This window comes from Anastrepha obliqua, chromosome 5 (assembly GCF_027943255.1).
Source record: "Anastrepha obliqua isolate idAnaObli1 chromosome 5, idAnaObli1_1.0, whole genome shotgun sequence".
In the NCBI taxonomy this organism is placed as follows: Eukaryota; Metazoa; Arthropoda; class Insecta; order Diptera; family Tephritidae; genus Anastrepha; species Anastrepha obliqua.
The window spans coordinates 20,590,660-20,611,028 of record NC_072896.1 but is presented as its reverse complement, the minus strand read 5'-3'; the positions used below and the strand labels follow the sequence as shown (position 1 = coordinate 20,611,028).

At 37.6% G+C, this 20,369-nt stretch overlaps 1 protein-coding gene across 1 annotated transcript in view; it reads left to right on the top strand.

The window, feature by feature from the left end:
- The window catches only part of LOC129248566 (uncharacterized), a 58,617-nt gene that overhangs the window by 16,698 nt on the left and 21,550 nt on the right, over positions 1-20,369 (top strand). The window contains exons 2-8 of the mRNA XM_054888163.1: positions 5,744-5,873; positions 5,941-6,007; positions 8,008-8,326; positions 8,422-8,551; positions 8,734-8,865; positions 15,763-15,954; positions 16,085-16,202. Coding sequence (XP_054744138.1) covers positions 5,798-5,873; positions 5,941-6,007; positions 8,008-8,326; positions 8,422-8,551; positions 8,734-8,865; positions 15,763-15,954; positions 16,085-16,202 — 1,034 coding nt within the window. The 5' untranslated portion in view covers positions 5,744-5,797. The remainder of the gene's footprint in view (positions 1-5,743; positions 5,874-5,940; positions 6,008-8,007; positions 8,327-8,421; positions 8,552-8,733; positions 8,866-15,762; positions 15,955-16,084; positions 16,203-20,369) is intronic.

The window sequence follows — 20,369 nt, the reverse complement described above, 5'->3', positions numbered from 1 at the left end:
ACCTCGCTAGGCTGGATACCTTGTGACATGACGGTACTGACGGCAACCAGCAGGCGAGCCCTAGCAAAATTAGTGGCAACATCTAAATTCCATGACCCCAAAGTCTAAATAAAGCAAGTTTAATGTATGACTAGGAAGACATGGAATTCATACGACACTGGATGGAAAGTTCAGGAAAGAGCGAATCAAAATAGATTTTCCTTACTTCTAGAAAACCATCAAGTAGGCTGCCAAACCTGGATAAAGAGGATTTATGAACTCTTACTGATTACTATAGAGGGCATTGCAATTTTCTTTATCATTTCAGGAAACTAGAACTAGTAGAAATACAAGTGCTACTTTGCATTAAGTAAGTAATTGAGTAGTAAAGTCCTCTCTCGATGCGCAAAACTAACCGTCCTAACGTATAGCACAGAAGCGTGGACGACGTCATAGACATAGTGCAGCGGATAAAGATCCAGCGGCTACGTTGTCTTGGTCATGTCATCCGAATGGATACAAACGCCACGGCTTTGTAAATATTCGATGCGGTACCAGCTGGTGGTAGCAGAGGAAGAGGAAGGCCTCGTCTGCGTTGAAAAAATCAGCTGGAGAAGGACTTAGTTCCACTTAGTTTGAGAAAGAAACGACTGGCTCGCTTTGTTAAACTCGGCTAAGATCGCGCTAATTAAGAAGAAGAAGGAGATATTAAAAAAAACTAGTTTAATTTTATTGAAGAATAATATTTTGTGAATTAATTTTTAAATTTAAAGCCAGTTGCGAAGTTTTGCCAATATGAAACTTTTCTGTCACACAAGCAATTCTTTCATAGAAGAAGCGGATCCATCATAAATTTAGTTGAATAAAAATCAACTTTGGATATACTCGTACCACGCCAACGTATGGTTGGAGTTTTAACCCCCAAGTTTTATTATTGGACAATGTATTCTATCGCGTCCTCGAGGATATTATCTAACTCTTCTTCCTAACTCTTCTTCCTATACATACGTCCAGCAGTGCCAAAAATGCGCTAAAAGAAAAACGGTTTTTAGAAGGGATAACAATAGAAATAAATATAAAAAATTGTATACATTGTTTATTAGTACAGAAACTTTATAAAAAAAAATTATTTTAATTTTTCTTTACAAAAATTATCATATACAAAAAAAGTGACCCAAAGTACAATGAAAAAAAGTTGCTCCACGGTCTGCATCATTTCTTCTTGAAATGTTGATGGATCTGTAAAAAGTGAAAAGAAATTCTTGTAAAATAAAGTAGTAGTATTAGTCTGTGGAGCCGGATTTTTGAATGTCGAAAAATTTTGCAATTTATGGCGTTTTAAAAAGAAGTATGCGTTTTACGTCATAAATGTCACATTTTAATTATGTTTATAAAATTTTTTAATAAAAATATCGAAAATCCGGACTATAGAGAAAGACTTTCGAATATTAAAAAAAAGCGCATCAAAAAATATTGAAAACTGTATGAGTTATCATGCAGACCTTGCTGGAAAAAGTAGTTTCGAGAAAAACGAGTTTCAAGTTTGCTGTATAGGAGCGCGGACTGCTCTCTACCTAGTTAATGGGCTGTAGAAGCTACAATATTGGGAATTTCCGCATGCAAATTTCACAGTATATTCTTAAGAATCTTAAAAAAAATTGAGAATTCTGGATGTATGTAACTCCTTAAATGCTAGAAAAACAAATGAAAAAATAAATCACTTCCTCATCAGAAAGAAAAGTTCTCTATTGATGTGTAACCTAGGCGAAGCTACTCGGCTTCGTCATCTTACTGGGAACAGCAAAGGTTGTTGTTGTTGTTTTAGGGGCATCATCATCATCATAATTCTAAGGGTTCCGTTGCAGAGTATAGAGCCAAAGCAAAATTTGTCCACTGCTTTCTGTTCCCTGCTTTTGCTTTTACTTGCTGCCAAGTCAAGTTTTTGTTCATAGCCTCCGTAACCTATAACTGAAATGCATCGGGCTCGGATTGTTCCAAAAAAAATGATTTATGCCGTCCTGATTTAAGCGGTATACAATCATACATTCCATGCCATTCTTATCCTGAACCCTTCGATAAAAACCCCTGCGCGAGTAGTTGTTCATAAGTACATCATTTTGAAAACGAAATGTTTTTTCTACAAATTTTATTTTTCCTCTACTTTTATACAAAGTTCTAGAGTTAGAAACCCAGTGTCTTGCTAAAAGAACCGATTTGTCAAGAGGGAACGAAAAAGCTGCTTAATGAGCAAACCTTTTATTATAGAATTTCTTGTGCTCACTAAACTTTTTCTATGCTGTCGTTGATCAGCATTTTATGCAATAAAAATACAAGTTTTTAATTCTTAAGTCTAAATAAAATGACAAAGAAAAAAGATTATGAATAGCTCATGGAATAAATTGAAGGGATCCGTACTGATCTCTTCTCTTATTTGAAACCATCTCTATAATCTTCCCAAAGTTGTTTCGCATTCAAGTAAAAAGGCACAAAAATCACATTTATCTTATTTCGATCGGCTTGAGCCCGTAATGACATAAGGATTAGCAATCATAAATTTGTGATTCGCCAATCACTTCCGCTCTACGCGAAAACATACTAAATAAAAGGGAGCTAATCTGGGACAACAGCCAATAATTTTACTTTTTTAGTATTATATTTTGCCAGTTCAAAGCTCAACGGCACACGCACACATGCAATTTCATTTACCATACCCATCTCCTATGTATATATTTTATTAAAAGAAAAAAAAATATTTTACTTCAGCTATTCTTCTAACTTGTTTACCTGTAAATACGGGTATTTCTGCTTTCTATGCATTTACACTCGTGTGTTAAATCAGAGCTTCACAATTCACGCGGAAATACCTCTAAGCGCCTACGCATAGATTTCAAATCGAATTTGTTAGATAAATAGCGACGAAAACAATCTAAGGTAAAACAAAAAACTACAACAGCCACTACAAAAATAACAATAAAAATAGAAACAAATAAGGTGGTGAAAACAGAATCAGCTACACATACAACTAAAGATAATCTTTTATGGGCAGGCATAAGCACAACAAGTGAACGCGCTCGAAGAAAGCACAGCAAGAGCAGAAAAAAAGTTAAATGTATTTCTTGAATTTGTGTATAGATAAACTGAGGTAAGACTCATTGTCATGGTTTTTGCATAAAATTATTCTCTTTCTAAATATGTAAATAAATAAATAAATATATAAGTAAAAATGTGAGAAAATGGCTATTAACCAAAAATTGAATTTACCAAAACTGGCAATCAAAAGCTTATAAACTATCAAATTAAATGATGAAAATGAAATGAGGAACATTTTTAGTCTACTGTGACTTACCACTCACATTTTGGGTTCATAGCAAACAAGAAAAAAAAGCTAATATTTATCATCAAAACGGACACTACTCTTCTTGGAAATGAATATGCTTTGCATCTGCATTTAAATTCCATTCAGTTTGAAGTATGTAGTTTCAATGCTTGCAAGCATTTTCGACACATCAATCGCTCTTTTCGGCCTTACAAAGCAATGACTATACAACTTACATTCGATGCACGGGTACAGGTTTCAAAATCTAGCCTGTACTGTTATGAGTTGGCATGTGATTGCACCTAGTTTCATCTCAGGCTGGTGTCTGATTTTATTCCTCAGAATACTTTTTGCAAACAAAAGTGGTTTGACTCGCTTTTCAAGAGCACCCACAGTCAACAGTTGCTTGATTACTTACTCCTCATCATCATTGTTGCCTGGTCGGGTCTTTGTCTGATGCAGCATATACCTTCAACGCTTCGTGCCTGCGTTCTCCGTGTCCGAAATCCTAAAAAACTTGCATCTTCATTTTCACCGTTAATTCATCTAAGCAGAGGCGACCCTTCTTCCTCTGTATAGCCTTAATATTTTGTCTTTGTAAAGGTGCAAGGCACAGTTCTAATGTACACCAACTGTACTATATGTTTTCACCATTAACTTGTCCCAGCGGCGACTTTCTGCAGTTATTGCCTTATTGGAAGACTTATAAAGAGTTAGCCTTCTTCGTTGAGAGAGGATTTTACTACTCATTTGCCTACTTCATCCAAAGTACCACTCCTTGGCAAGAGAGATTCTCCGTTGGATTTCACGGCTGACACTGTTATCGGTGTTAGTGCTAGTTCCTAGATAAACAAAGTCTCTTATCATTTCAACACCACTACTGTCAACAGAGACGTTGGTGCCGATACGCAAGTACGCCGACTATTTGTTTGATGACAAGAGGTACTTCGAGTTGTCCACGTTCACCACCAGACCCATTACCATTGCTTCTTTATCCAGCTTAGAAAAGGCAGAACTAACAACGTTTCGTAAAAATTACTTGATCTGACATCGATTTGCTTGGGTTTAGATTTGTGTGAACGTAGAATGAAACCTCGTCGTATTGACATGAAATCATTTGCCTAATACGTTCTGTTCGAAAAATCACAGCCAGTGACGAAGAGAATGAGAGAATAGTGAATGTATTAGTAAAAAGTGTGAGGGTATTACTATTGCCTTTGCAAAACTGTTCCATGTAAACGCCAGGTTGCTGTCATTTATAAGCAATGTGCGCTTTCATTTAATTATTTCATAAGAAATAAGATAAATGCGTGTGTACTGGACTAATTAAATAATGAACTCATAGTATAATTCACTGAACTCCTGCCGAACAAAGCCAGTGGGAAGAGATGGATGGATAGAAACCAATTTTCACTGAGACCTCATTACCAAAATTGCCTTCTTTTTCTTTGTGGTACTCTATAAGTATATTTGAGATGGTATTTTAAGTTCAATTATTTACTCAGTTCAACGTATCTACACTCAGCAGCAAAAGTCTGCCCGCAATCTTTTCTTTATAATATTTATTAATATATATACAATAATTTTATAATATTCATAATGATTTGAATATTGATGATAAAATTATTTCATAAAAAATTTTTAATTTTTCAATTTTCTTGAATTGGTTGTTTGAAAGTTTTAAGCCTAAAACATATGTATTGTTGTTGAATGAACTATATTTTTACAAAAATAATAACGACAAATTTTTTCCATTCAAATCATTGTGAATTTTTATAATTAAATTTTTGTATAAAAATTTTGTATTTTTAATTGAAATTTGTAGAAAATTTTAGGGTATGCTGTTTTATAGATCAACTAACTTCAGTACAAGAAAACGCAAGCGTGAGGCGACGCAAATTTCGCATCGGTTTTTGGTAATTTTTTCGCTAAGGGTCTTATGAATTTTCTTCTATATGAAGCAAACATGAAATGCCAGACTTCCGCTGCCAGGGGTAGCTTTCGGTATTATTGTTGGTTCTAAAGTGAAAGAAGTCGCGTACTTCTTCGAACGTCTAACTGTCAATGGGGTTTTTGAATTCACAGGAATGTGCAAAAGTATTTCTTTGTTACGAGTTTATATTATGCATCGACTTCCGATTAAAAATTTCATTAGTAAGTTAATTGGCTTATCGGAAGTTTCGCATAACAAATGACTTAGAGATTTCGTTGAATGACACTTTACAGCCAATAAACGTTTTGAAGCTATACTATACATAAGTACATTTATAGCGCCATTTGGTAGAATTTGCATTCGAAAATTCTGAAAAAGGGAAATTTTAAAGTTTTACGATTCTTAGGTGACTCTTTTAGGGTAGTTACTTAGTTACTTATAAATATGAAAAATTTAATTTGTGAACTTATTGCTTAATCATTTTTTTCTCATTTTTTATTATATTACATTAATAGGTGAGTGAAAAGCTGGCTTTTTAAGAAAGCATTTGTGAATACACAATACGAAACATGAACTGGCTGCAACTCGTAACGATAGCAGCTTTTTTGGCTGTTGGTAGCGTAAATGCGTTATCTCTGGACCCAGGTTTGTTGCTTAAACTCAAAAACAAATTTTTTTTTAAATTTTTTTCTATTTTTCTGTATTTTTTCAGTGGCTTCCACTGAGCTGGAGCAGTACATAAAAAAGGGTGACTGTGTGATATCAATGCGTCACATACGGTAGGTTTCTGCCTAAGTAAATTGAACAGATTGTTGCACTGAAGTAAAAATAACAATAGGCGGCATTTTGTAGTATTGGGCAAAGTCGATACTTAAAGTAGTAAGTAATCGATGCTCGAAAGAATCGACAGTACCCCACTTTCCAAAGTATCGATGTTGAATACACAAAAGTAATCTTTAATTAAAAGTACTCATTACTTAAAATTATTCAGTACTCCAAGGTACTTATTAAAATAAAGTATTCAGTACTTAAAATCAAGTTCTTATTTGTACTCAGTATAGATTCGAAGTACCCCAGATTAAGCTTCATATAAATTTATCAGTTAATCTGATTAAAATTATTGTGTAGCAGATGGTAGTTACCCGGATTAGTGAAAGGTTCATTTGCTTATTGGATAGTTTTGTCAGTAAAGATGGACCGCAGACAACAAATACGGGTATTAGCTGTCATGATTCTGGAAAATAATTATTTATTTAAAAAAATCTTAAATTGTAATTTTTCAAACTGCCGTCGCTTGGCTCATTCCAGCAATGCAAATTTTGGTAGGCTTTAAAAGGGTATCACTAGATTACTTCGTCCTCTTCCAATCTAGCCCGATCTCGAAATCCGTTCCCAAAAAGTGGTACACGCAAACTTTTTCGCCTGCTTTCAAGTGCAAGTGCTGTACGATTTTATCCATTTTTTCAATTTCATTTCGTCATTTGGGCCATAAACAAACTTCACGCCCATTTTTGACCACGTTTTGTGGTAAAACAAAAATTGTATTGCTTACTATGTCTTTTTGCAGAAGTTTTAATTTCTGTGGTTTTGAGTACATTTTTTTTAGAATTTGCCCTGAAATAAAAACTAGCTTTTATAAGAGCACATCACGGATTTAATAAATAGCTCAAGATGGCTGACAAAGAGTGAAAATTAGGCATTTTACATCACTTTTAAGGGGACAGATACCTGTAAACGGCCATATTTTCCCTGATTTTCATTAAAATTATTTAAAATGAAAAAGTCAATATATTTTTTTTCAAAATTGGCATACAGTTTATTTATACAGTAATATAATATAATTTTTTTTTATTTTAATCATTTCAAATGGCGAATGTACACTCAATTCTTCCAGGAAGGTCGCAGCGGGGCTTCTCAATCGGCGGGCATTGTAGCATCGGCGTCAGTGACCTGAATACAAAAAACCAAAATTTTTTTTTGTTTATTAAAGTCATCATTTATATACGAATTAAAAAAAAATGGGGGGAAAAAATACTATTTTTACTTCGAAAAACTTATTTTTTCAAAAAATTTTCGAAAATTTGAAACAGATAGAAAGTAATATCATAAAAAAGATTTGTGCAACATTTCAGGGAGATCGGTCAATAACTTTTCGAGTTTCGTGTACGCCAATTCGAAAAATATAATATAGTTTTGAGAAAAACGCGTCTAAAGTCGGCAACGTAACTATTCCTCTCCCAGCGCTCGAACGCAAAGAATAGAGTCGTCACGGTTGAAGATCTATAATATAAGAAATACTTAAATTTACGTTCTGAAATTTTTTTGAAATATTCTTTAAGGATTATATTAACATTTTATGAAAAACCCAAACAATTTTTTTTCGAAATTTTACAGGTATCTGTCCCCTTAAGTATAACTTCATACAGCTAGACAAAAAAAATGTATCTGATTGCTACGACATCTCTGTGTCAGGCCAAGAATTTTTCACCTTACCCTCTTATATAACAAAAACATCGCTGGTTTTGCTAATCAAAAGGTTTCTTAACAATATCGAAGAGACTTTTCATGCTTAGATAAGCAAAACTTAACAGCTTAGAGTTTGCTATGATGAAATGCAAACAGACTTTGAAAAAGAAATTTAACAAATAAATCAGCAATTCTAGTGCAACTACTTGTTCAGTTGGCATTGCTTACTGACTTAAAATAAATAATAAAAATAAAACATTTCTGTAAAATAAGACTATATCTTTTCATATACCATATCCCCTCCTGCCCGCAGTCCTCGTCGCAAACTACACATATCAATCGAAGCGCTTTTCATGATCGATTTCCCCACACTGAAGCATAAATTATCCTTTTTCCTCGATCGCATGCATCAACGCGTCACCTTGGACGTAACGGCGAATGGTGTCACCGAATCGAAACACTTCGAGTTGCCCAACACCAATGAAACCAGCACAATTCGATCATTGGCCTTGCATTTCCATAAGAATCGCATAGTCATGCTGGTGGACTGCAGGGAGAGTTCGGCGCATGAGTTAGACATCAGTCTGGCAGAGCTCTATGCGCAAATGGATACAGATCCGGTTATAAAGCTGGTGGGTGGCGATGGAGAAGAAAACAAAACCGATGCTTGCAAACGCATACATGCACATAAATAAATAATTTTTATTTTTTATTTCCTATTTGACAGTTTCGGGAGCGCAAGTATCCTTTGTATTTTGATGGGCAGCTGGAGCCGGCGCTGCAGCGCACCAATTGCCAAAAGGGCGTGCACAAGCGTAATAAAGTTCATATGATGCGGACGCAAGTGGCGGAACGTGGTAGGTATATCATATTTCATGTACAGTAATGTAATATTTTGTTGTTGTATTCAGTTGCATGGCTATGCTACTTACCTTTGTTTTTTTTTTATTTTTTATTTATTTATCTAAATTTTTTTATGCACATATTTGCATTTGTTCATCAATCACTTTCAATTAATTTGCATATTTTTATTTTGCAGAGAAGAATAAGAAACGCGATGTACGCAATTGGTTCAACGCCGATTCCAGCGATAAACATCACGAAGAGGAACGCATTCCAATTGAGGTTGAGCAGCGTGGCGACATTCCTGTGTTGCATGGCGATTGTGAAGGTGTGTATCTATGTAGTGTACACAGTATGTATGTATATGAGTGGATGTGTGCACATTTACAAAAATTCATAGCATAAGCTTACATAAATTGTAGGTGAAATTCCACTACTCTTTGGGTGTCCAATTCCCAATCTAATCCTAACCTACGCTGGGCTTGAAATATGCAAAAATTTATGCTGAAATGCTTCGAGTACCCAGCTGGAAATCGTGTTTAAAACCATAGTAGTTGGAGTGGCCGCCGTAACCGAATGGGTTGGTGCCTGACTACCATTCGGAGTACGTAGGTTTGAATCTCCGTGCAAGAAACACTAAAATGGAGAACAAAACTTTTTTTTCTAATACTCGTAACGGTCGCCCTTCGGCAGGTATTGGCAAACTTCCGAGTGTATTTCTGCCATGAAAAAGCTCCTCATAAAAAATCATTTGTCGTTCGAAACGTCTAAAAAAAGTCTCTTCTATGGAAGAAATTAGCCAACATCATATGAAAAGAAAAAATTGTCAAAAATCAACGCGATTTTTGAGCAACTTCAAACTTACAGTTTATTATACTAAATTTCAATTAATTCTAAAAATGCACACCAGATTAATTATTAGGTTTTGATTAAAAAGTAAAAAATGTTGATGACAGTTTTCATGACAATTTTTTGAAATTTAAAAAATTTTTGTGAAACAAAGTTTAGAAGTTTGATTTATAATGTTTTTTATACAATGAACTATACAGGGACCGGCACTCGAAGTGTAACCAATTAAAAAGGCCATACATTTAGTTTGGAAAATTACTTCTATTCAATTCAAAGTAAAAAATGTGTGAAAATAATACAAAATTAAGAATCAATTTACTTTTGCTTGATATAACCACATTTTGCCTTGACTATGGCCTCGAGACGGTCCACAAACGAATCGCATTGCAGGTATTTTTGTCCACTCGCGGACAGTGACTTTTTTCAGCGCCTCGAGGCTGGTCAATCTTTTGCTTTTCAAAATGGCCCAAAGAGAATAATCCATCGGATTCGCATCTGGTGAATTTGAGAGACATTGTGTGGACGTTATGAAGTTCGGAACGTTGTTTGGTTCACTCGAGCTTTGTGAGACACTGCCGAGACTTGTTAAAACGTCCATGGTCTGCCACCGAAATGATTGTCTGCCCCCGGCTTCAAAGCAACCTCCAGAATACTTTCCCGATAATATTTCGCATTTACCTTGAGGCCGGGCTCGATGAAAACGATTGGAGAACGCCCATCTGCGGTTACAGCGACCCAAACCATTACCTGTGGCGGTAGCTGCCTCCTGGTGGCCAATAGATAACTCGTATGAACGCTCGGTCAAATAAACCCTATCGTTTTTGAAGTTTACGAATAACTCAATTTGAAAAATTTTCTCCTCAGAAAAAACAATGTTCGGAAATTGACCGCTTTCGGCCAAGCTGAGCAACTCCTTCGCTCTCTCAAATCTGACTTGTTGCTGCTTTGGTGTGAGATCATGCGCCTTTTGGATCTTGTAAGGCTTGACTTTGAGATCAGTTTTCAGTATGCGGCGGATGCTACGGTCAGATATTTTCAGTTCTTTCACCATTCGATTGGCACTTCGTCGGAGATTTCGCTCAAGTCGCTTCTTCCCTTTTTGAACCATTTCACGTGCCGTTGAAGTCTTTTGATGACCACCTCCATGACGTTTCGCGATGCTACCAGTATCATTGTGACGAGTAATGGTACGATAAACAAAAACTTTATTTACTTTAAGGTGCTCGAGCACAAACAACCGCTGGCTGTGATTTTCCAGCCAAATATAATGCAATCACACTATTGCGTTTGAAATCCATTGAAGATTTTCTTTTTTCGCGTTTACTCTCGACAAAATGCTTCCACGCGCTTGTAAACAATACTCTGAACTGTCATTTTGCTAACTAACAACGTGCATCAGCTGCGGGAGCGGTCAGAAATTGGTTACAGATTTTTTTTTTTTTTTTTGAATTTGCAAAAAAAAATGTTGCGGGAAAAATATTACGAATTTTGTAAAAAGGAATACTGACTTAATTATGTGAGCACAAGTGTACCTCTTGTTAAGCACCAATAATTCTTCTTCGTAAGCGCGATAATCGCTTAAGCGAGAGTTCAAGAACTTTATATTTTGTTTTTAATATACAGTTCAGACAATTTAACCTCTTGCCGTGCCATTTAGCTCGACGAAACTCGGGCCCAAGTGTTACGCGTCAACGCATGGCGTACAGATAGAAACTAACATTCAATCACGACCCAGATTCGTGATGTTTATGTTTGATCCGACTATCTGTACGCGACCTCGGCTCGTGATATTTACATTTGACCCGACGATCTATTCACAGCTTGGCTCGTCATATTCAATGATGGACCAAAATTTTCATCACGAGTCAGACTCGTTAAAGCACGGTAAGGGGTTAAGTAGGTTGCTAATTTTTTGATCTGCTACGCTTCCTAGGGTTGTAAATGATGCAGAATCTAAACAATGTATTCGTGTTTTGCGAAGTGCAGGTCACTGGCAGAGTAGGTGTTCCAGAGTTTCACGTCATCGTATGGTTCACACAACTCACTGTTGCAATGTCTACAACATTCGCCATAGTTTACACACAAAAGTTCAAAAAGAGCCGCATAATCTTTCTCTCGATCACTCCAAGCGTCGCTTCATCGGATGTTGTCATCGTCCAAGCCTCTGCGCCATGCAATGGGACGGACATGAAGAAAGGCCTATGAAGTGCTAGTTTTCTTCGACGAGAGAGAACTTTATTACAAAATTGCCTAGTTAGTCCAAAATAGCGCTAGTTGGCAAGAGAGATTATCCAGGAATTTCAAGGCTGCCATTGTTATCGATGCTAATGCTGGTACGTAAGTAATTAATTGGCGCTTGTTTGGTAGAGTTCATCCTTCAATTTCTGTAGTGTGTCTTGATGTTGTTCCACAAAGGGATCACCAGTTTCGTGCCGACTTCGCATGACACTCCATTTGTATGGTTTTTGTATGGAAGTTTTTTTTATGGCAGAAATACCATAAACTGCCGACGAACGAGCGCTATTCGACTTTTTTATATATCTTTTGATATTGTATAGTGGTTTTTCGCTACACTTCGTTATCCATCTTAGAACATGTAGAACTAAAAGTCGGCTTACGCCAGAAATTTTCGCCCTTCTAGAAAATGATGTATGAGCGATTGAGTTCTTCTTCGAATGCTGGCCCGTTTAACATAACATGAAAAAAGCAGTACCATCTGACCATAAATTCCTATGGAAGGAAAAATAATTACTATAAGGGCTCAGGCCCATTTCTCTCTTCCGCAAAGTGTTAAGTGCTCTGTATTTCATTCCTAAGGGTTAGAGTTTGCTCAAATAGCTTTACATTATTGGCTCTCTCAACACGATAAGGCTTTTAGTGTAATCTGCATCTCCTAAACTTTTAGCTAACCAGATCGTTAATGGGTTAATTTGCCGTTTTATATTAGAAACGTTCGCTTAGCTTTGCTGCTGGGTGTGTGCGCAACTAGAGCAGCTGCAACTGCGACAAAGATACATCTATGCAACCGAATACTACAACAAAACTATTGTCATCCACTCAGTGTCACTGTCATTGTCATTGCCGCATTCAGCGATTCCCTACGAACGACAAATGCAGCTGAAGTCGAGTGCTAGTGTAACAACCATAATGCTATGAAATTACAACAAACAATCATTTGGCTATTGTCAAAGCGCAACTCTAAGCTAAGCTTTGGTGTGGATTACATTAAGCCGAATTTGGAGCGCATTTGCGAAGTTGAGAAGCGAAGCGGAAGAGCGCAAATCGTACACACAAATTTATGTTGGCAATATGAACTCGAGTGTTTGTAGCTCGAAAAAAGTGCTCGAGGGGCCACTTAAGCTTCAACTCGGTATTGAAAAGACACGTGCAGATGTACACACACACACACACAAGTGGGATAAGGCGACTTCCCACGCTTGCTGAAATTATGCACAAAATATATTCATATACATATTTATGTTTACATTTAGGCTGCTTGGCTGGGTGTGTGCACTACTGCGTCATAATTCCGCGCACGGGCACGCTTTACACTTAAGAACTCGTATGCCATATACGAGGTGTGGCAGTTAGGTTTTTGGGATTTAGTCCTCACTCGGAACTTGCAACACTGCGCCGTTTGAAGTCGTGCGCTTGCATGGTTTGTGTTTTATGGTTGTTTTTCGGAAGTAATCTTTTTTAGTCCATTGCACAGTGAGCAGACGGTGGCCAAAAATAGTTTTTTGAAAGATGAAATTTTTAACTTTTTGTGAACGCAATTTTTAGTAAAATATTTATATTTACAGAGCCTAAAATAATTTTCAGTTTGATGGTCGCCTTCATACTTTTCCAAGCCTCTAAGCTTGATCATTTATAGAAAGTAAGAAATTATTAAGCAAAAGGAGCTCATTCGAAAATTTAAATATTGTATATTTATAATTTTTAAAAAGGGAAAATGTATATTTTTTTATGTCAGCCGATATTTGAGTATTTATGAAAACATTTTTTTTAAGAGCTCTGTTTGTATCTAGATAGAAATTTATATCATTCTATGTATTTGTAAAAACATATGAACAAATTGGGGTCCGAAGCCTCCCGAGCTTCCCGAGAGTCATTTGCTAACTCTTACCATTGTACTGATTGAAAAACTAGAGTAATGATCACAATAGACTAGAAACAATGATTACAAGAGTTATAGTAGGTACCAGAGGATATTATAGACATCAGCATATCTTTCCACTTACCTGATCATCGCGGAACATCGCAGATGTTGCATGTATAAAATTAGTTAGACTTACTCGATTTATGAAGTCCACAGAATGCTTTAAAGAGGACCAACAGGAGTAAGAATGTGATATTTCCAGTGGTATCACAAGGGGCCTCTATGTGGCTTAGGTTCACCTTAAGACAGTCACTTTACCTAACCTATAGAAAACAACTCTCAAGAAAACAAGTCATCATGGAAGCGTCCACTTAAAAAAATTCTTGTTACTTTTGTTCAAATTATTTGCCTAAAAACTAAAAAATGTTTATAAAATAACACTCATTAGGAAAGTAGCCCTTTCCCTAGCTTGACTACGAACATTAGCTATAATACCTCCCAGAAGACTCATCTATAGGCTGGAATGTCTTCCATTTATTTTTTAATTTTTTTTTATTTTTCCTATTGGAACAAAGGGCTTGAGGAGTTTCTTATGCCCCTCAGACGCATCCCAAGGTGGCGGATCGGGGAATCCCCTGTAGATATGTGGGATAGATTGAAAATAAAATACCCCCTGCGGACCAAAACAAACACACACCTGCTTGGAGGTGCAGATAGGCACCCTATCACCAAGCTAAGGTAGGCGGGCTAGCAACCTACCTATCTGAAACTCCGTTTGCTAACGAATTGTCTTCCACTTGCTTTTACAATTTGAGCTTTGTATGGAAGGTGGACGTTACAATTGAGTGACCATGCCTATTTTCAAAAAATTGTCTTATTCTCAACGCAAAAGCGACCTCTGTGAAATTCAAACTTGATCGGATAATTTCTTCTGTGAGTCGTGAAAATTAGTGAAAAGGGTTCGACAATCGATCTGCAAAGATTTGTTGTCCCGCAATCAGGGTAGGATAATCATTGGAGGTAACAGCTGGACATTGGAATACGACCCAGATATCCGTAAACAATGTCCGCAGGTGAGCGGGAAAGTGTCTGCATTTTCCGTATGCTGCCAGAGCCAAAGAGACTATAAAGAGAGTACAGTTCCCTGCCCCTCCAATTAACAAAGCTCGTCTAGGAATTTTTATTTTTTTATTTCCTTGACAATAAATTGAATACAAAAAAATGAATGCAACATTAAATTTAGTGTCGTTCCTAGTCGGAAGATAGGGCGGAGTCTCCGTTTCTTGGGTATTTTGGTTCTACGGCTGGGCTACCAACCTTGCGCAACCCATGTACGTTTGTGGGGAAAGCACTAGAGAATACATTTGGAGGAATTCACTTCTGCCTGTCATATCACATTTTTAAAGTGAGCCGCTTGCTTCAAGTGAAGACATCCGCTTTCGACCGCATCACACATGACGAATCAAACATCGGTCAGCGATAGTTTTTTTAACGAAGCTTACATCTCCGACCAGTATGGATCGCGGGAGATATTTCATTCTCATACCTGGGAAAGCATTACCCTATCCACCACCTGGAGACGCGCCCTCTAGGGATAACAGGTTCCCCGGGGGAGTTTAGGAAATTTAACCACACAAAAACTAACTCATAAACAAAGAGTTTCACATTCGCAGAGGATATGCTCTGGCGTTTTATCATCTAGCCCGCAAAAACAGCAGACCCTTGTTTTTGCGAATTCTATATCCAGTGAGAGTTTGTAAATCCTATCTATCGAGCTTTCGGACCTATGGGATGTATTTCTAGAAGGAAAGATAAACTGTTTTACCTGCCTTTGTTCAGAACTTTCCACACAGTGTCGTTGAACGGGTTAACTTCGCAGTATTATCAAGGGTCCAATCATGGAGCCGAGCGAGAGTTGTGTAGATTTAGAGAGAGACTTTTGCGAAGGTTTATAAGAAAAAATGTTATAATAACTCAACTTGCTTGTGATTTTTATTGAACTGAGAACTAAATAGTCACACTTCGTATGCCACATGTACCCAATTGTGTATGTAGGTACGCAGCAACTTCATGATTTATTGTTTACTTTTGTTATTCACCTTTGTGTATTTTTGTTTGGCTTTTTTGCACATTTGAGGCATAAACGCACTACTTATTGTTATTTATTCATTCACTTTAAAATTTGGTGTTTTTTTATTCTCACTTTTAATGCTGTTTTTTACTCCTTACACGTTTTTTATTCGCTTTCCGCGCATTCAACCAACTACGCATCCAAAGACGCCCTCGCAAAATCGCTGAGCGACCTAATGGAATTGGTGAAACTTTTGCGCGAAGATATTGCCAACCAGCGCCAGGAGATTGCCTACCTACGTCGATTACTCGAGAATTGTGCCGGTTGCAAGCAGCCGAGTAGCATCAGCAATTTGCGCATTGAACCAACATGCCGCACCGCCAATCCCTGCTATCCAGGTGAGCCTACACACAATGAAGCCACAATAAAGTTGACAAGAAAAGACATACACAGTTGAATACATACGCACACTCTTGAAAAAAAAATGATTAAGATGATAAAAATTTACGGTTTTGTCACCACTTGCAGGTGTTGAGTGCCGTGAAATGCCCGCCGGCCTTAGATGTGGTCGCTGCCCGATGGGTCTCGTAGGCGATGGCAAGATCTGTAAGCCGGGCCTCACTTGTGCTGATCGACCTTGTTTCATGTAAGTTTTATGCATTAAGTATATCTACTCATACTATTTTAATTAGCGGCACTTTTAAGAAACCTGAGAGAGTTAAATTATTTGTAAGTCAAAGATTAATTTAAACCGGTTGTCTATTACCTCTTAGACTGTAGGTTTTGATCTCATTTATTGATGGATTGGTGTGAACTAGCGAAATTAAAATTTGTTCTTCATGCATGTGATTACTGCTGTAACAGCATAACCAATCCCTCTAAATGTTAGGGGAATGCCACGACCACGCAAAGCACCTCGGAGTAATTTTGGATAGCACGCTATCAGTAACGCACTACTCGTATATGCATGTAAAAGCACGCTGTGAGTTACATGGGGTCTATCTCCTTCAATAATGTATTGGTGCTACTCAGCTGTAGTAAAGCCAATATGGTGCTCTAGTGTGGTGGACTGCATTGAGAAAAACGACACACAAAACACCTATTTAAAGTATTCAACGTCTTGGTGCACTCTGCCCTACAGGTGAATTTACCTGTAAAATATTCAGACATAGCTCAATGGGTATGAGTTATCCGACCAATACGGACTATATGACTCCGAAATACAATTGGGTGAAGAGATTCCGAACAACAATAGAAGAAGAGATATGAAACCCAGCCCCAATACGCTTAATTTAATAATAATTTTAAAATATTTACTGACGGCTCGAAAATGATGAATGGAGGGAGTTATTACACAAAGATAGACATCAGGCAGCCAATTAAGTGACCATTGCAAAATTTTTCAAGCAGAATTTTTTGCGGTAGAAAGGCTGCAGAAATAGCACTATGAAGGACATCTAGCACTATCACTATCTACAACATAAATATATACATGACAGTCAAGTGGCAATAAAGGCAATCAAGGCAATCAGGCAATGAAATTTCATCTAAAAACGTTCTTAGGGCTAGGGAAACCATAGAGAGACTAGCCGCAGACAGACGGTTACACATCTATTGGGTACCTGGACATAAGGGCATTGCAGGAAACGAAATTGTAAATAAGATTGCCAAAAGCTCTGTTTACATACAATTCGAACAAGAAAACGATATACCGAAACCTTTAAAAACGGTATACATGAAAATACGGACAGACAGGAGGTGGAATAATCTAGGCACTTGAAAAACCGCGAAAATCATTTGTACACAGAATGCAAACAAATACACCAGATTCACACTAGGCCTGTCTAGAAAGGAAAGCAGAACTATCGTAGGTATACTGACAGGCAACCTTTTTGTTAGCGGCACAGGCATACAAGATGGAAATGACCATCTACCTAAGCACCAATAGGTCTATATGATGGCTTTCAGCCAGCCAGGTCAACCTAACCTAACCTCAGGGAATACTCCTGAAGTGTCATTCCTTGGCTGGATATAAATCCGTCTTTCATTCAGCTTACATATTCGTGTTTAGAGAGGTAAACTATCAATAGTTGTCGTCAATTTCATCTAACTGTTGGCCAAGGAAACAGGCTGTTTCGACAAGGTGGGACCAAAGGGATACGTGTACGAATGAAACAGTATTCGTCTGAGCCTGAACTATTCTTACTGAGTAGACCACCACTATAACCACCATCACGAAACCTTTCGCCTTGGTCATTAACGAAGTCCAACTACCACTCACAGCAGACGAAGAGCTACAGCTTCTTCGTGACATTGGCGCCAGCCTCACACAATTACATACATATATGCTCTAGATATTGTAGCAGGCTAAATTCCTGCTTATCAGTAAATGTGAAGGTGTACCGCATGGCACTGACCACCTCTTCAGACGCTCCTCTTAGGGCATGTTTTATTCGGTATCGATGCTTGAATTTCGGTGCTGAGATTCTCTATTTTTCATTTATTTGAAACGGGTTTGATGCACCTTAAATATTATTGAACCCAATAGGAATAAAGGGCTGCTTAATCAAGAATTCCGCCAATTCGCTAAATCAACGAATAAATACTAGGTTGCTTAAGTGAGTTTTGCGATTCGATAAGACGAACACAATTTGATGGTTTGAAATACAGTTTATTACTCAGTATAGTCCCCTGAACATTAGTATACTTGTTCCAACGAGATTCCAATTTATGAATTCCATTCCTGAAGTGAGGCCACCGGCCGAATGGGTTGGTGCGTGATTACCATTCGGAATTCACAGAGAGGTCGTTGGTTCGAATCTCGGTGAAAACGCCAAAATTAAGAAAAACATTTTTCTAATAGCGGTCGCCCCTCGGCAGGCCATGGCAAACCTCCTTTCTGCCATGAAAAAGCTCCTGTAGGTCCTCCATTTGTGGAACAACATCAACCCAAAAAGGGTGTTCGCGCCAATTATATATATGTATATATATATATATATTCCTGAAGTGAGAATCTGGAAGGGCTGCAAAATACGCTTTCACAGCTGTTATGACTTCATCATTTGACGCAGAAATCCTAGTGGCTAAATCTGGTGAATACGGTGGATGCTCCCTCAATTCGAATTTTAATTCATGAATTTTAGCCATGATACAGTGCATTATCCTGATGAAAAATAATTTTTTTCTTTTGCAAACTGAGTCGTTTGTCACGATTTTTTTCATTCAGTTGGTCTAAAATGTGTTGTTTTACCAGTTTGCAAGTAATACACAAACAATTTTCCTTTGGCATTCCAAAAAACTGATGCGTTTTTGTGAAGTTTATTTTAAGACCGACTGTGCGTGCATTCTTTGGTAGTTGGCGAAGTTTTTCAGTGGCGTCAGCTAATGTGTGAGTCATAAGGCAGATGTCGTAGGCGTAATCTCGGTCACTAATTCTCTGGTTTAGGCTCCATTGCAGTCCTTCTACTGCATTTGTTAGTTTTAAGACGCCATCAAGAAATGTTATAAACAAAAGCGGCGATAAGAGGCAGCCCTGTCGAACGCCTTCGTTTAAAGTCTTGATTGTCTAAATTGCTTAATTGCGCCATTAGTTTGCGCATAGGTCTGAAGACAGTATTACTCTGATAACGGAAGTTTTTGCCATCCTGAAAGTAGCCGAATGGATAATCGAGAGGAGATGGAGCGGGAAACAGATTGGAGTTTTCAGTGACAGTCAGGTTGCACTGAAGGCCCTGGAGAACGCGAAACAAACCTCAAAGATTGTTCAGGAATGTAAGAAGAACCTTAATTCTGTCGTAAGACAAAATAGGCTTGTACTTATATGGGTTCCAGGATACTCCGGTGTTCAAGGAAATGAAATCGCCGACGAATTGGCCAACCGTGGATCAGCGGTGCCCCCACAGGGGCCAGAGCCAATAATCGGAATCAGTTCCGCAGGAATCATGAACGATTATGTAGGCAATCTACTTAAAGAGCGATGGTCCGGTCTAGAACGCTGCAGAACTGCAAAGTGTTTTTTGACAAATCCGAACAGAAAACTGTCAAACTTTCTACTAAAACTTAGAAGGAAAGACGTTCGGTTGATGGTCGGCATCATTACAAGACACAACCCATGGGGTCAGCATATGACCACCATTGGAATCATTGAGGACCCAATGTGTATTTCATGCTTGGAGGAGGTGGATAGCACTGAGCACTTTTTCTGTGAGTGTTCCGCCTTTGCTAGAGCACGGCTACGAGTTTTGGGTTCCGATGTCATGAGAATGAGTAATATTCGTTCTCTAAGACTGGAGGATATTTACAGATTTGCCAAAGAATCTGGAAAATTCTCACAGGACTAATTATCTCTATCTCTGTCTCTATTCTTTCTTATATCTTTCTCAGATACTTTTCTCCTTCCCTCCTTGACCATCTACCCTCTTTCCAGAGCTCTAAATACAATGGGCTTTTTAGCCTGAGTGTTTTAGGAGCCACCAAATCTCCTGGTGCTCCTTGGCTCGACCCCTTCAAATTTCAATTTCATTCCTCTGATAGATGTCATTTCAAAGCCCTGCTTACTCTATTCCGTTGGTGGAACGGAAAAATATGGCTTTTTTTGCTTTGCGGTTTTCTGAAAAAATCTACATACTTTCTTTTCATGTGAAATCAATATCTCACCCGTGATGCAAATCTTAATAAATTAGACATGATTTTAATTTCGTAAAAAGTGCTCTACTAAATATTTCTGCTTTGATTTCTATTAATATCAAATTACAATAGCAAAATAAATAAAATAATTTGAATTATTAGAGTAACCAACCGCCAACACAAATTG